This window comes from Pituophis catenifer, unplaced genomic scaffold (assembly GCF_029215685.1).
Source record: "Pituophis catenifer annectens isolate HBS135680 unplaced genomic scaffold, rPitCat1.0.hap2 SCAF_10, whole genome shotgun sequence".
Lineage (NCBI taxonomy): Eukaryota > Metazoa > Chordata > Lepidosauria > Squamata > Colubridae > Pituophis > Pituophis catenifer.
Window position 1 is genome coordinate 24,775,137 of NW_027256890.1, and position 17,495 is coordinate 24,792,631.

Sequence of the window (17,495 nt, forward strand, 5' to 3'; positions counted from 1 at the left end):
TTTTAAAAAATAAAAACTTTTTTAAGAAAGAAAGAAAGAAAGAAAGAAAGAAAGAAAGAAAGAAAGAAAGAAAGAGGAGAGGAGAGCACCAAGCATAGATTTTTCTTTTGAGAAACTCGTATCTCAAGAAAAAGGAAGAGAAGATGGAGAGAGAGAGAGAGAGAGAGAGAGGCAAAGAGGAAGAAGGCAAACAAATAATATTGGAAAAAGTGAATTCTCGGTGACTCTTCCTTGAAGCCAGGTTAAAGTTCTCCTTGCTAAATCTTCAGACTAACAGCAGGATCAAAGCTACTGACATTCCTATCCATGTCACATTCCGGACCTGCAAATTGAAGAGAAAGACAATCAGCAAAGATTTTTCTTTGGTGCAAGAAAAGATCAGGTTACCTAATCCTGAGAAAGGTCAAGACAAACACTCACTTGGTCACTCCGGGCCACGTCGTAGCACAGGGAGTTGGAAAAATGCTCACAGTTCTGGCTGGTGATTTTATATTCCACTGTTTTGCCCTCCAGACTGTTTGCGAGAGAGATAATCTGATCTGGGGTGAGGACAGTATATCTGGAATCGTGCTTGTTGCTGACACGGTAGCGGTCTGTCCCTACCACGTCGGACAGCTTTTCCTTCTTCACCACTGCTGTGTCGGGCCAGAGCGACTTGGACCTGGCAGCGCCAGCTCCTGCACATTCACCGTCAGAAGGAAAGAGAAAGCGTAATGGCCAGGAAGAAAAGAGTCCGTGCCTCAGAAATTCATACCCGTAGAAGAGAATTTGTGTTGGGTTAAACAACTGTAGAGGTTTTCTCAAAACGTGGTTGTTCTCTTGAAGGGCCAAGTAGGTAACAACATCAGTGCTAGAAGGGAGAGGGGTTTGCAGAGAGGAGGAGGAGGAGGAGGAGGAGGAGGAGGAGGAGGAGGAGGAGGAGGAGGAGGAGGAGGAGGAGGACTATGGGATCCTTGGTGCTCTCTCAGTTTGGTTGTTTTCTTGTAGAGCGTTCATTGCCCACTACAGTTAATCCTCAACTTGGGATCAGAATTTAACATTTGTAATCAAGGCAGGTTGTTGAATGAATCACTCCTGGTTTTTCAAGCTTTCTTTGCCGCTATTGTTAAGCAAATCATGGCAGTTCTTAAGTGAATCACATGGTCATTAAGCAAATCCAGCTTCCCTACTGATCTTGCTTGTCGGAAGCTGGCCGCGAAGGTCCCCAATGGCAATCAGGAAACCCCCAGGTGTTGCAAGGGTCACAAATACGGGCTGGTTGCCAAGTGCTCCAATTTTAATCACATGATTGTTATTGATTGTCACCACTGTCCTAAGTCCAAAGATTGCCCGTAAGTCGTTTTTTTTTTTCAGTGCTGTTGTAACTTTGAATGCTTGCTAAATGAATGGTTGTAAGTTAAGGGCTACCTGTACTGAAACACACTGAAAAATCACCAAGTACTGCCATAGATTAAGAGCCGTGGTGGCGCAGTGGTTAGAATGCAGTATTGCAAGCTAATTCTGCCAACTGCCAACAGTTTCATCCTGACTGGCTCGAGATTGACTCAGCCTTACGTCCTTCCGAGGTCCGTAAAATGAGGACCCAGACTGTTCGGGGGCAAGAGGCTGACTCTGTAAACTGCTTAGAGCGGGCTGTAAAAGTACTGTGAAGCGGTATATAAGTCTAAGTGCTATTGGTATTGCCCTTCCTTCCTTCCTTCCTTCCTTCCTTCCTTCCTTCCTTCCTTCCTTCCTTCCTTCCCTCCCTCCCTCCCTCCTTCCTAGTGGTTAGAGTGCAGGATTGCAGGCTAATTCTGCCCACTGCCAGCAGTTCGATCCTGACCAGCTCAAGGTTGACTCAGCCTTCCGTCCTTCCGAAGTGGGTAAAATGAGGTCCCAGATTGTTGGGGGGCAAGAGGCTGACTCTGTAAACCACTTAGAGAGGGTTCTAAAAGCACTATGAAGCGGTATATAAGTCTAAGTGCTATTGCTACATACTGCAATAAAGGTTGGGATGGCTAATTTTCTGTCTCGGTCTTGCTCTTCAGAAGTTCATAGCAGCTCAGCCAGAACCGAAGGACAGGTCTATCCTTAAATCCTCGCCCCAAATTAATATGGCAGCTCAGATACAAACATTACAAACATTCACATGGGAAGTTGAGTGTCAAAGCCAACCCAGTTTCTTACTTGGCGGAGCCAAATGGACAACTTCACCCAAACCAACGTAGACTGCCCAGTGTTGATATCTCTTCCGGAAGATCTCGATCAAGTCTCCAGGCTCCAGGTCCACCTACAAGGAAAGGTTCCAGAGAAACCAGCTGTTTCTGTGACACACCCATCATGCCAGTATCTCTAATAAACCGGCATACAGATGCACACAACCTCAACGGGCCATTAAAGCAGAACCCAAGTCTACAAGCCATCATGCAAGCAAGGCAGGAAGTTGAAAAAAATTGCATAACGTTGTGATGCAACCTACCATAGAATCAGAAGAAGAACAGAAGAACAGAGTTGGAAGGGACCTCGGAGGTCTTCTAGTCCAACCCCCTGCTTCAGCAGGAGACCCTAGACCAGTGGGTCTCAACCTTCCTAATGCCGCGACCCTTTAATACAGTTCCTCATGTTGTGGTGACCCCCAACCATAAAATTATTCGTAAAACCATTGAAAATATGTGTTTTTGGATGGTCTTAGGCGACCCCTGTGAAAGGGTCGTTTGACCCCCAAAAGGGTCCCGACCCACAGGTTGCCCTAGACCATTTCAGACAAGTAGCTATCCAATCACTTCTTAAAATCCTCCAGTGATGGAGCACCCATGACTTCTGGAGGCAAGCCGTTTCAGTGGGTTGTTGGTTCTCACCGTCAAATTGTAAAAGCTAAAAGTCTGTAGGGACGATCTTTTGAATCCTTCCATGCCCCACCGTCCTATCAGAGCGGAAGAAGCTTCTTGAAATGAGAAGCGAAACGTCTTCAAAAGAAAAAAAAAACAGGAAAACTCCAGTTGTCTCTTGAAAAAGCACCGGATGGCTGAGAATCTCTACAGACTTTTAGCTACACAATTTGGGATGGACACCCTTGGAAGGGTGTGGGAGGAGGAATGGATTTCCAGAGGAAAAATTGCAGACTACAGGAACCATTTGCACCACTCAGGTGACCCCGAGGACACAGATAAACCTCCAAGTGGCCTCAACGACCCTCTAAAAGGATGCAAAGGACCAGCAAGAAGTATAAATCCTTCCATTCCCCACCATCTAGTCAGAGCTGAAGAAGCTTCTTGAATTGAGAAGCAAAACATCTTCAAAAGAAAAAGACAAGAAAAGTTCAGTTGGCTCCTGAAACAAGCACCGTTGGGGGCTTCTCTAAAACTCAGCAACCAACATCTCACATCCTGTCTCCAAGATACATAAAGATTAAAGAACTGGGACAAAATACAATCCAGCACGCAAGGGAGTCATAAAATACACCCCAACACTTGCACAACCATGCAAATACACACAGCCCTTTCAAACGCCTTTTTTGCTTTCGCTCTCCATTTTGAGGCTTCAGTCCCGTACGTTTACCTTGCCTGTCCGGGATGTTTTGTTGGTCATATTTATGCCAGCTGCAGTTTTGTCCTTCTCAGGAATCTGGAGCAAGGGAAATTCCTGAGTGACCGAGAAGTTGGGAGTTTTGAAGAGATACCCGAGAAGGATATCAGACGGGGGATCCTGTCTGAAAGCAACTAACGGTACACAGCAAAGGTGAAAGTAGAGCTAACACAAATGCAAACTTTGCTAAAACAGTGCCAGAGTGGAAGTTTTTGTAGATGCTGCAACGTGTAACTTCCATGAGAGCAAAAGTGATTTCTAGTTCCAATTTCCTAGCAATGACCCTCTTGACGGTCAAACTCCTGGGTATTCTGGAAGGGGAAATGCAGAAAAGCATGCAATATATCATATTACACATACTAACGGAAACCTCCAATTTTACGCGGGAGAGAACCCGAATAACCAAAGACCTACATATATATATATATATATATATGTTTTTCTTCTAGCCAGGTTTTCCCTACGTAGCCAAGGTTTTTTTGTAGCTCCAGCTCAGTAGAATCACATCTATTCGGTTCTGGGCTTTTTTCTTTTCTGACACCTAGCAAGCTCTAACTGCTAGGTGGGAGACCTAAATAGATCCATTTCTAGCTCATTAGCTGTCATCAGTAGGCCACACCCATATCTTATGTATCCTCCCTATAAAGGTACAGTATCAATTTTCTTACTTCTTCGTAGGGTTTATGTGTGTTTTTCTTCTAGCCAGGTTTTCCCTACGTAGCCAAGGTTTTTTTTGTAGCTCCAGCTTTATATATATATATATATATATATATATATATATATATATATATATATATATATATATATATATATGTAGGTCTTTGGTTATTCGGGTCTTCTCCCACGTAAAATTGGAAGTGTCTTGGCGACGTTTCGACGAAGTCTCATTCGTCATCTTCAGGCTGGTGTTCTCGGCTTCGTGCTTCCAGGAGCAATGTGAGATCTCAGCTGTCTCTTCCTTTTAACTGCTAGTGGGGGTGTGAGCTGATTGGGTGGGGACTTGGCTGTGTTCTGATTGGGTGGAGGTGTGTTCTGATTGGTTAGGGGCTTGGCTGTGCTCTGATTGGATGGGGGGTTGGTTGTGCTCTGATTGGATGGGGGTGTGTTCTGTTTGGGTGGGGGCTTGGTTGTGCTCAGCTTAGTCTGAGTTGCAGGGGGATTTGAGCTGGTGAGCTGCGTTGTTGTTGTTTGGCTTCGTGTTTGTGGCCGTGCGAGCTCTTCATGGTGGGTGTCAGTCTGCTTCATGTATGGATTGGAGGGGTTTAAAGTGGCTAATGATGCAGCTGCGGTCTGGCTTCTGGTCCTTGGTCGTGGCTCATTATCAGTGTGGGTTTGAGTCTGCTTTCTGCGTGGATGTGTGGTGGTGACATCCTGTGTGGCTCTCGTGAGTGTGGGTCTGGTGTCATTCGTCGTGTTAGGGACTCGTTTGTCAATAAGGGCGGGTTTCCAAATGGCTGGTAGGCGGGAGGTATCATCTCGTTTGTTCATGCTGTGTGGGCGTTTTTCTATCTCGATGGCTTCTCTGATTATTCTGTTGTTAAAGTGTTCAGTTTTGGCGATAGTTCTGGTCTTTTTAAAGTCAATATCATGTCCTGTGGCTTTAAGGTGTTGGACCAGGGAAGAAGTTGGTTCCTCTTTTCTGACTGAGTTCTTGTGTTCTTCTATGCGTGCACTTATTCGTCTGTTGGTTTGTCCGATGTATGTGGTGGGGCAGGCGGTGCATGGGATTTCATATACTCCTTGATTTTCTAACTCAATTTTGTCCTAACTCCTTCTGTTTGTTTGTATTTCTGTCCATTATAGATGAAGTATGTGTTGGATAGGCAGTGGTTGGTCAGATCTAAGATGTGCTTGGGGGGGTTATATTTGTTTTGGATAACTGTCAAGGCTTCTTTGATTGGTACTTGGGTGAAGAGGGATATGACATCGAAGCTCACGAGTAGGTCACTGGGCTGTAAGTTTTGTTGCTTTATGATGTCTGTGAACTGGAATGAGTTTTTTACGTATGAGGTGATGGATTCTGCATAGGGCTGTAGTTGTTTGGCGAGAAATTTGGCTAGGTTTTGTAGAGGTGAGCCTATGGAGCTGACTATGGGTCTAAGTGGGGTTCCTTCTTTGTGTATCTTGGGGAGACCATAAAGCTTAGGGCATCTGGATGATTTCTCTCTGGGAATGATTCTTTGCTGAATCTCTTCGCTGATGGGGGAGGCTTTTATTTTGGATCTGGTGGTTTTTTCCAGGTAGGTGGTGGGGTCTGTGTTTAGGGGTTTGTATATGAGTCTTGGAGTAGGTTGGTTAGTTTGGTTTGGTAGTCAGATGTGTTCATAACCATCCTGACTGGCTCGAGATTGACTCAGCCTTACGTCCTTCCGAGGTCCGTAAAATGAGGACCCAGACTGTTCAGGGGCAAGAGGCTGACTCTGTAAACTGCTTAGAGGTGCATAGATTATCTATGGAAATGAAGGAGAGGGAAGACACCAAGTACTATTTAATATAGAATAAATGGTATTCCTTTTTTAAAAAAAAAAAAATTATTGTGATTTTTCCTTTTCCAAAACTCTAATACAAAATCAAACAGACAGTGACATTTTTATAGACGTTGGATTAACAGTTCAAATGAGATCTACATTATATACATATACATACATACATACATACATACATATATACATATGTGTGTGTGTTTTTCTTTCTTTTTCGTAGGTTTTATGTGTCTTTCTCTTTAGCCAGGTTCTACCTATGTAAACCAAGATATTATGCAGCCCTAGTTCAGTGAAATCACAATAACTAGGGCTACATAATATCTTGGTTTACGTAGGTAGAACCTGGCTAAAGAGAAAGACACATAAAACCTACGAAAAAGAAAGAAAAACAAATATTGTACCTTTACAGGGAGGATACATGAGATGAGGGTGTGGCTAACTGATGAGGCTTTATAAGGCCGAAATAGATCTATCTTAGTCTCCCAAAGGGCAGCAAAGGATCTGCTGGCTGCCAAAAAGAAGGGGAAAAAAGCCCAGAAACAACTTCCTTATAAACATGGTATTCCTGGCTGGGGAGTAAACATAAAACTTAAGGGATGTTTTTGTTATGCGATCGAATTGTAAATAGAAATCAAGATTAATTTAAATAAAGATGTAAGTTTAAGAGAGAGATATTTAGAAGTAGAATTTGGGCAAAGAGGTTAATTAGGTTAGAGATACCGATGCAAGAAAAGTTGTTATTAGGATTGAAATTTTGAAATCTGGGCAGCTCACCGTTCAAAAACATCTATTACAATTGAAATCTTTAAACCAGATTAACTTCATGCTGGTGCTTCGCTCAGAACTCTTGACTCGGAGAGGGACGGGGAAGACTTTTTGAACTCTGGGGAAGCCAAGGAAAGTTCTCCTTTTTTGGACACCAAGTGTGGGAATGAACCAATGACTCATTTGGGTGACTGTAACTTGAGATGGCTCGTTTTTTTATTCTTAAAAAATACAGAACAAATCTCTCTCACACACATGCTTCCATTTGGCTGACTGGCAATTTCTGGTGGGTTTTTTTTTTTTTCTAATTTCTAGCGCAAAAAAAAAAAAGACCCATTCATTGGTGAAGCTGTTCTCATTTACCAACGGTTAACAACTTCCGCATCACATGACATACTTAATGACCTCCACAACTTATGACCGTTTAGCTCAATTCCGGTTGTAAGCTGAGGACTACTTGTATAGGTAGTCGCTTTGCAGAAAGCACACGAAAGAAAGGAATACGCGCACAATTTCGGTATACAGGTAGTCCTCGACTTACGACAGTCCATTTAGAGACCGTTCGAAGTGACAATGGCACTGAAAAAAGTGAGTAATGACCACTGGTGAAATCCAAATTTTTTTTTAATACCGGTTCTGTGGGCGTGGCTTGGTGGGCATGGTTTGGCTTGGTGGGGGTGGCTGGGGAAGGATACTGCAAAATGTCCATTCCCTCCCCACTCCTGGGGGAAGGATACTGCAAAATCCCCATTCCCTCCCCACTCTGGGGCCAGCCAGAGGTGGTATTTGCCGGTTCTTCGAACTACTCAAAATTTCCACTACCGGTTCTCCAGAACTGATCAGAACCTGATGAAACCCACCTCTGTTTCCCAGCGCACATTTCCTTAAAGGAACACAGGCACCCTACAAAGACGGTATGACTCACAATTGCCAAAAGTTAGCAAACACCTTGCACATCCTGGATGGGGATTATGGAGATTGTAATCCACCCCCACCCCCATCCTTCCTAATTTTGGACCGTTCCCAGAATCCCACTAACAAGGAAGTGGGTCTTAAATAAACCTTGCAGTCCAAATGCACACTTCATGGGTTTAGTTAGGGGTTGGCTGGACTGCAATTCCCAGAATTCCCCAGCTCCCAGAGCCTAATGGAATTCTGGGAGTTCCAGTCCCAACACAGCCATAGAGCCCCAAGGAGGATGGACCTTCTCATCACTTAAGATAATGTGACAATTTGGAAAAGGGAACGTGGAAAAGGGGGGTGAGGGAAAAGAAAGAAGAGCATAAGAATAATGTACAATTATGATGGTAATATTGATAAGACAGAATAAATCTGAAAAGAAATTGAAAGAAAGGATATACTATTAGAATACAGGAGTTGCTCGGATACCAAACAAGGAGAATATTCCACAGCAAAGAAGACAGAAAGGAGAGAAGGTAGGAAGAGGAGAGGGAGGGAGGGAGAGGAAAGGAAGAAAGGGAAAAGGAGAGGAAGGAAGGGCAGGGGACAGGAGTAGGAGAGAAGGTGAGAAGGGGGAAGAGAGGAGTGGGGAAAAGGAAGGGGAAGTAGGATGAGGTAGGAGAGGAGGAAGGAGAAAGTAGGAGAGGAGAGGAGGCTGGGAAGGGAAAGAATGAAGAAGGTTTGTTGTGAAAAGAGGGAAGAAAGGATAGAAGAGCAACCTCGAATGCAATTAAAATGTCTTATTTTAAATGCTTTTTTAAAGATATATATATATATATGCATATTCTTTCTAGCCAGGTTTTACCTACGTAAACTAAGTTGTTCTGCAGCCCTGGTTCTGTGAAATCTCATTCACAAGCTTCTGGGCTTTTTTTCTGTGGACAAACTGCAACTCTGTGTTGCTCTCTGGGAGACTCAGATAGCTATTTCTGCCTTTTAAGGCATCGTCAGTGAGCCACACCCACTTCTCAGATATCCTCCCTGTAAAGGTACAATGTGTCTTTTTCTTTTTCGTAGGCTTTTATGTGCATATTCTTTCTAGCCAGGTTTTACCTACGTAAACTAAGTTGTTCTGCAACCCTGGTTCTGTGAAATCTCATTCACAAGCTTCTGGGCTTTTTTTCTGTTGACAAAAAAAGCCCAGAAGCTTGTGAATGAGATTTCACAGAACCAGGGCTGCAGAACAACTTAGTTTACGTAGGTAAAACCTGGCTAGAAAGAATATGCACATAAAAGCCTACGAAAAAAAAAAAGACATATATATATATATATATATATATATATATATATATATATATATATATATATATATATATATATATATATATATATATATATATATGTGCATATTCTTTCTAGCCAGGTTTTACCTATGTAAACTTAGTTGTTCTTCAGCCCTAGGTTCTGTGAAATCTCATTCACAAGTTCTTGGGCCCTTTTTCTGCTGACAAACTGCAACTCTGTGTTGCTTCCTGGGAGACCCAGATAGCTATTTCTACCTCTTAAGGCGTCATCAGTGGGCCACACCCACTTCCCAATTATCCTCCCTGTAAAAGGCATAATGTATCTTTTTTCTTTTTTCATAGGCTTTTATGTGCATATTCTTTCTAACTCTCAATATATATATATATATATATATATATATATATATATATATATATATATATATATATATATTGTATAAGAAAATGTACATTTTATATTATGTGTATAAAATATAAAACTGAAAAAAAAAATTAAAAAAAGATAACGTGGCAATGCTGATTTTCTCTTAGCTATTTTGATTAAAAAAAACCCTGAGACTGGGACTGCAAGAAATTTCTCTAAGTGTCCGAAGACTGCACTTACTTGATCACTTCCGACCATATCGTAGTGCAGGTTATTGGCAAAATGCTCACAATTCTGGCTATTGAATTCATACTCTACCACTTTCCTTGCCACCAGCTTCTCTGCCCTAGAGATATTCCGGAGAGTATATTTAGAGTCATGCTGGTTGTTGACACGGTAGAGGTCGGTCCCTGCCACATCGGACAGCAGTTCCTTCTTCACCAATGTCATGCGGGCAAATAACACTTTGGACCCGTGGTCCCCAGAAAAGACACCTTCTGAAGAAGAGACTGTAGGATGAGCGATCGGGTGACTATGTGGATGCCGCGATGGTCATAAGTGCAAGGATTGGTCATAAGTCGCTTTTTTTTCAGTGCTGTTGCAACTCTGAATGTCTGCTCAGTGGAAGTTTGTAAGCCAAGGATTACCTGCTTGGAAACACTGAAATACCCTCCCCCCAAATGCTGCTGTAACATACATATCCTGCGATAAGAGTTTAATAGAATAGAATAGAATAAACAGAGTTGGAAGGGACCTTGGAGGTCTTCTAGTCCAACCCCCTGCTTAGGCAGGAAACCCTATAAACCACTTCAGACAAATGGTTATCCAACATCTTCTTAAAAACTTCCAGTGTTGGAGCATTCACAACTTCTGGAGGCAAGTTGTTCCACTGATTGATTGTTCTGACTGTCAGGAAATTTCTCCTTAATTCCAGGTTGCTTCTCTCCTTGATTAGTTTCCACCCATTGCTTCTTGTCCTGCCCTCAGGTGCCCTCAATTTTTCTAGGAAGATTCTCAGTCATCCAGATCAGGGTTGTCCCAAATAGTGGTGGGATTCAGTCAGTTCACACCGGTTCACCTGAACCGTTAGCCAATTGCTTGTGCAGTTCAGAGAACCGGCTGAATATAAAGTACAAGAGTGGGGTTTTTTTCTCTTTCTCTCCCTTCAGTTAATAACTCTGGGCAGGCAGCCAAGAACCACTTAACAGGCTACTTAGTTGTGATAACAGTTGACACACGCCTTGAATAAAGTCAATAAACAACAGAAACCGACAGGATTAGGGCAGGGAAACTACCCAGGAAACCCATCGATCACCCATTTGGCTGCTTTTTCAAAAAGCAACTGGATTTTGCTTTTCCTTGAAGAGGTTTCGCTTCTGATCCAAGAAGCTTCTTCAGTTCTGAGTGAATGGTGGAGGATGGAAGGATTTATATTCCCTGCGATCACCTGATCTTTAGCACTTATCCTGATGACCAGATGACTGCAAGAATATCAAACAATTATATTGTTTTTATTGTTTCCTAGTATGGGGTGGAGCCGGGCGGTAGCACGGATGACACGCATGCAAAGCACGGACCTGTTCGGCACTCGGTGAGTAAAAGGTTCGCCACCACTGCTCTGTGCCGTCCTATTTAACCACGTTTACTAAGCCGCGCACTTATGCGGAAGGCTGGGTGCATGCGTGGAAGGCGCGCTCACATTTTCGGTGTGCTGCGAACCGGTGGTAAAATTATGCGAAACCCACCTCTCGTCATAAGTTGTAAGTTTTTTTCATGCCGCTGTAACTTTGAAGAGTCAGTAGGACTATTCTGTGTAGGCATGAGAGATTTTCAGAAAAATGACACAGGCACAAAATAACCCTTCACACCCATTTCAGTACACCAGTCTTTTATTTTCGCAGTTGCAAAGTGGAATGCTTCCTTTTTGTGCTTTATAAATATAATTCAGCATCAACATCCTGACCACATTGGTCCACAGGGGGAAAAGTTTTCGACTTGACAAAGTTGTCAAAAAAAAAAAAAGAGTTCTGAAAACAGCGAAGGGCGAAAAGAGCCAGGAGACAGCATCCATTCCCCATCCAGACACATACCTACCTCTCTGGACTGCAACTCCCAGAATTCCAAGGAGCCACGGCCAAAGGAATTCTGGGAATTGAACCTCAAACACGAACATGGCTCCCCATTTTCCACTCAACCCTTTAAAAGGAAATTTGGTCCCCAGGTCTGTGTTTCACGCTGCATTTTCTTCGCGTGGCCTAAGGTTTTCCAGCGCAACCCAGGAGAAGGATCTGTGTCTTCCTACCACGCTTTAGATTTTACACTCAGCTGTGTCACGTACAAAATAAAGAATCACCTCAACTCGCTCACTCAAATTCTTGTGACTCCCTAGGCGCCGAACCCCAACATTAAAAAAAAGTTGGCATTTGAGAGAAAACAAAGCTGCGTTGGGAGCTTCAAGGCCTGTGATGTTTAGAAAATGGGGCGACACTTCCCATAAACAAAGAAGAAAAAAAAAAAAGAAGAGGTAGAATGCAAAAAAAACCCCAAAACAAAACTGAAAATAAGACTTGCTGTGAAAGGAAAAGGCCACCAGAGGGCGATCTTGGGAAATAAACTAGGAAAGAACTCTGCAGACGTTTTGCTCCCTGCCCTCTAATGGGCCAAAAGACTCAAAACATTTGGGCTTTGCAATCAAGCGAGACTCCAATGCAGCAGCAAAAAATAAGGCAAAAAAGGTTAGAAAAGAAAAGAAAAGGCACCTTGGAAGAATGCATAAAGCTTATTCCGCCCTCCGGAGAAGCCTTCGTGATTGAGGGAAGCTAGAATGACTCAAAAGCTTGGAGCAGAATAATAATTTTTGGTGCGAGGCCTATATAAGGAAGGTTTCCAAGAAGGAGACTTTTTGGGGGGGGGGAGAGGGAGAGAGTGGGTCCCAGAGGCACCTTGAGCTTTGGGTAAGTTTACTAGCTATAATGGAACACACTCCTTGCTACGGAGTTTTTTTATTAATCATCCCACAGTTGACTCGGTGGGCAACGAAAAAAGGAAGGGGAAACAGTCGGAATTTAAACAGCGTGGCTCAGAACGGGAAAACGGCCTTCAATCACATATACAGAGAGGAGACCAAGACTATTCACCCTCCCAAGCTTGGGAAAAACAGGGGGGGGGGGGAGAATTCTCCATACCAGTAAAATACAGAAAGAACAGCCAATAAGGGTCACTGGTTGTGTCTCAACCCAGTGAGTCTAGAAAGGACGAGAGTACATTACATTCAAGGAACAATGTCTCGACCACACCTGGAAAAACTCCCAAATGTCCCGCACGGCTCACCGCTGATCTAGACGGAGATCCCAGAGAGATCCAAGCAGGACCGCTAAGACGATCCCTTGCATTTCGACAAGGTGAATTACAAAGACGAAGCAGACACTGCGTTGTACCAAAAGAGAAAGACAAAGACACAAGCTGGCGATGCGGGAGCCGTTTTAACACACCGAACTCTTCCGTTTCTCTCCGTTTCGAACTTCCTGAGACGGCTTTTCTAAGGCAGTGGGGCTGCTAGCTGGGCGCGATTCTCTGGGTCGAAGCAGGCACCGTCCAGTTTTGAGAAGGCACTAAAAACAAAATAGCATCCCTAACTTTATTTAATTATTTGGCTAGGCCTGGCCGGCCCTCAGCAGATCCTTTTGAAGTTTGGCCGAACTCTCGCCAAAAGAAAGGCTGGGTAATTTAGCCACTCCGAGGTTGATGCCTGGGGAGGGAGGGGGGAGATTTTTTGGCGGGGGGGAGGAGGAGGTAGAAGGGGAGTTGGCATCTTCTTCTTGGTACAACCGACAAACCTCGAAAACAAAAGCCGGCAGCTGAAACAATAATGGGTCGGGTTGGTTTTTCCTTTTTCGTCACGGAAGGCACTAACTGGTACGGAAACGGTTTTCGAGCGGCTGTTTTGTTTCCCCATTTAAAGTGCAGAAGATTTCTTTCTTGAAGGGAGAGGGTGGGGGGGAAATGAAAAATCAGGGGAGGGGTCCGTCAAAGGAAGGTAAGCGGGAAGAAAGGAGCAGAGATCCCGCCGCCCCCGACTCAGAAGCTCAGATTGGCTGTCTATGAAGAAGCTTTGCGAAAGCGATTCCTGGATCGGAAAGCCAGATTCCGGTGATTCCACCGTCAAGGATGACATTTTGGGAGTCGCACCTCGTCGTGCCGCCTTGTTCACTGAGACTTCCTGTGCGGTGGTGGGGCCAGGGGCTGCTCTCTGGAGGGGGCTGGGTGGACAGGAGACCTGGAGAAGGTAAGCACACAGGTGAGAAGATGTTCAGGTTAGGGAAAATTTCACACCCAAGCAGTCACCCAAGAGCTAATAATTTCTTGATTTTTCCAGTAGTCCTCGACGTAAGACCACAATTCAGCAGAGTCCAGTCTCTTGCCCCCAACAATCTGGGTCCTCGCTTTACCAACAATGGAAGGACGTAAGGCTGCGTCAACCATGAGCCGGTTAGAATCGAACTGCTGGAAGTGGGTAGAATTAGCCTGACAATACTGCATTCTAACCACTGGGAAGAGAAGGAAGGAAGGAAGGAAGGAAGGAAGGAAGGAAGGAAGGAAGGAAGGAAGGAAGGAAGGAAGGAAGGAAGGAAGGAAGGAAAGGCAATAGCAACAACTCTTAGATATATATATGTACCGCTTCTCAGTGCTTTGCAGCCCTCTCTAAGTGGTTTACAGAGTCAGGATCTTGCACCCAACAATCTGGGTCCTCATTTTACTGACCTCGGAAGGACAGAAGGTTGAGTCAACCTTGAGCCAGTCAGAATTGAACTGCTGGCACTGGGCAGAATTAGCCTGCAATATTGCATTCTAACGAGTGGTGGGTTTCAAATTTTTTTACTACCGGTTCTGTGGGTCTGGCTCCTCATTTTACCGACATTGGAAGGACGGAAGGTTGAGTCAACCTTGAGCCAGTCAGAATCGAACTGCAGGCACTGGGCAGAATTAGCCTGCAACATTGCATTCTAACCAGCGGTGGGTTTCAAATGTTTTTACTACCGGTTCTGTGGGTCTGGCTCCTCATTTTACCGACATTGGAAGGACAGAAGGCTGAGTCAACCTTGAGCCGGTCAGAATCGAACTGCTGGCGGTGGGAAGAATAAGCCTGCAATACTGCATTCTAACCACTGGGGGAGAGAAGGAAGGAAGGAGCTGGTCAGGATCGAACTGCTGAACTAAGCCAAATACATACCCCATAGCCCGTATCTTCTGCAGCACGAACGCCGCTGTGTTGTCAATCACAATGCCCAGTTCGCGGTATTCGCCTGAGTATCGGATGTAGCCCCAGGCTAGCAGGGAAAGAAGCAACAGCCCCACCATTAAGTTGCACAACTGGGCAACCACACTCAGTCCAATATACTCGGTGATCCCCGAGGTCACGTAAAGCACCACGATGATGCCGAAGAGGATGGCGGGCGTCCGGAAAGTGTTGAAGATGTTCTTGCTCTGGTTATGCTTGGCCAAGTCTTCAAAGAGGTCGCTCAGCTCCTGCATCAACTCGTCCTCGTAACGTTGGCTGAACTCCCGGCCGCCCATCTTCTTGATGCGACGGAAGTGCTCCAAAGCCCGCAGGTTCTGCTCCCGGTGCTTTGCCTCCAGCAACTCGGGGGCCACATATGGTTTGTCTCCGCCACAGATCTGGAGGGAAAAGAGGACCAGGGCATGTTAAGTTATCGGGCACGGTAAAGCAGGCTGGGAGAGCCGGGCCTGGTGGGTGGTTCAAAGCACCGGGCTAGAAACCGGGAAATTGTGAGTTCTAGCCCCACCTTAGGTGTGAAAGCCAGCGGGATAACTTTGGGCCAATCACCAGGAGATGCTGAATTCTAGTTCTGTTCCAGGCATGAAAGCCAAAAGATGACTTTGGCTAGTCACCAGGAGACGGTGAATTCTAGTTCTGCCTTAGACATGAAAGTGACGGGGTGACTTTCGGCCAATCAACAGGAGACGGTGAATTCTAGCCCCACCTTAGGCATGAAAGCCGGCGGGATAACTTTGGGCCAGTCCCCAGGAAACACTGAATTCTAATCCTGCCTTAGGCATGAAAACCAGTTGCATGACTTTGGCCAATCCCCAGGAAACAGTGACTTCTAGTTCCAGTGGGGTGGATTTGGCCCAATCATTGGGAGATTGTGAGTTCTAGTCCTGCTTTAGGCATGAAAGCTGGCTGGGTGACTTTGGGCCAATCACCAGGAGACTCTGAATTCTAATTCCATTCCAGGCATGAAAGCCAGAGGGATGACTTTGGTCCAGGTCACCAGGAGACAGTGAGTTCTAGCCCCGCCTTAGGCATTTGGGCCAATCACCAGGAGACTGGGAGTTCTAGTCTTGTTTTAGGCATAAAAACCATCTAGGTGACTTTGGGCCAGGCGTTTTTTGGGGGGCCTGGAAACACAGAAACAATGCGAAACTCCTTCCGAAAACATTTCTTGGCAAAAAAACCCCATCCTCAACAACTTCTCTACACAGTCATCAGGAGTCAAGAACAGCTCCTGGGCAGCCCATACAGGTGGCAAACCGTGGGTAAATGCCACCCCACCCCACCCCCGGCCCCCCTCACCTTTTCCATGCTGCTGTAATACAGGTCTTTGGCTGAAGCGACAGCCGCCAGATTGTTGGCTTCAGCGGTGGCCTGCAAAGGAGGAGAAACAACTTCAGAAGCAAACCAGTTGAGTTTTCCCCACCCTCTGCTAAGAGTTAGGAAAACTGTAAAAAAAGAAAAACAAAAAATTGGCAGGTTGCATTTGGAGGTTTAATGCTGTATTTTTTGTGTACAGTTCTGTAATTTTATTCGCTGTAGCCGGTAACCCGGCGTATTTATAGATGTCGAAGCCTTTGTCTGACAGGGAGCCACTGAGAGGAGCCTTTCTTCCCCCCTACTCCCATGCCCATCACCCCTACCCTCTCCTTTCCCCCTCCCATGTGCTCCTCTCTCCCGCCCTGTCTATGATCCTGGCACACTTTGCCCCAAATCCATCAGGCGCTTCCCCATTGCTCCACTAGAGGGCGAACATCACAGCTGGCTTTCCAGAGGAAGCTGCAAATGAACTGCCATCACAAACAATTGCTGCTCTAGGATGCCACACTCGCTCTCCTTAACGGCCCAGATTCTACCTTCCCCCTCCCATGACATCACAAACAATTGCTGCTCTAGGATGCTGCACTCGCTCTCCTTAATGGCCCAGGCGTTCCACAATTATGTTGGAACACATACACAGACACAGACACACACACCCCAGGGGTGTCTTACCCCTACAGTATTTGTTTCCAGATAGTAAGTCATCTGTGTACCATGTTTGGTTGAGATTGCTCGAGACGTTCCAGAGTTATGCTGGAACATACATACATACATCCTTTTTTATATAGATAAATTGCGACTGGAGCCAGCTCTGCAGGCTTTGTAGAGGCAGTACAGGTTGTCCTCGACTTAACGACCACAACTGAGTCCAAAATTTCTGTTGCTACGTGAGATACTTCTTAAGTGGATTCGTCCCAGTTAATGACTCTTCTTGCCACCGTTGTTAAGCGAATCACTTCGGTTAAGTTAGGAACATGTGGGCTGTTAAAAGGGAATTGACTTTGCTTGTCAGGAGGTCGCAAAAGGGGATCACACGACCCCGGGGATAGTGCAACCGTTATAAATACGAGTCAGTTGCCAAGCGTTCTGAATTTCGATCACGTGACCATGGGAATGCTACAAAGGCCATAAGTGTGAAAAACGGCCATAAGCCACTTTTTTCAGTGCTGTTGTAACTTCAAACGGTCACTAAATGAACTGTCGTAAGTCGAGGGCTACCTGTAACCACCACGCTGAATTGTAGCAAGAAGTCAAGTGATTTTTAACTCTTCCCTCTCCAGGCGAAACTCACCAGCAACATGGATTTGGGGTGTGGCAGGTCTTCCCCTTGATAAATCTTGATATAAGCCTAGGATAAAGGACATTAACAAACGATTATTACACAACTGTAAATTCATTCATTTCCACGGTTTTTCATTCCAACCTAAAAATATTTGTGGGTCCTAAATCCAGTAAGAAGGAAAACATCCTCCATGCTTAAAGACGGGCCAAACTACAGTTAC

The 17,495-nt window shown here is 45.0% G+C and overlaps 2 protein-coding genes across 2 annotated transcripts in view; both read right to left on the reverse strand.

Moving 5' to 3' along the window:
* Positions 1-265: 265 nt before the first annotated feature.
* Positions 266-3,567, reverse strand: LOC139321965 (phospholipase A and acyltransferase 3-like). Its single transcript, XM_070950919.1, has 4 exons — positions 3,538-3,567; positions 2,167-2,269; positions 421-689; positions 266-322 (listed from the first exon to the last, which is right to left on the reverse strand). The coding sequence occupies exons 1-4, from the start codon at positions 3,565-3,567 to the stop codon at positions 266-268; spliced, it is 459 nt and encodes a 152-aa protein (XP_070807020.1).
* A 7,700-nt stretch (positions 3,568-11,267) lies between these two features.
* The window catches only part of ATL3 (atlastin GTPase 3), a 29,285-nt gene continuing 23,057 nt past the window's right edge, over positions 11,268-17,495 (reverse strand). Inside the window, exons 10-13 of the mRNA XM_070950686.1 lie at positions 17,285-17,341; positions 15,976-16,047; positions 14,611-15,056; positions 11,268-13,656 (exon numbers count right to left, since the gene is read on the reverse strand). Coding sequence (XP_070806787.1) covers positions 13,587-13,656; positions 14,611-15,056; positions 15,976-16,047; positions 17,285-17,341 — 645 coding nt within the window. The 3' untranslated portion in view covers positions 11,268-13,586. The remainder of the gene's footprint in view (positions 13,657-14,610; positions 15,057-15,975; positions 16,048-17,284; positions 17,342-17,495) is intronic.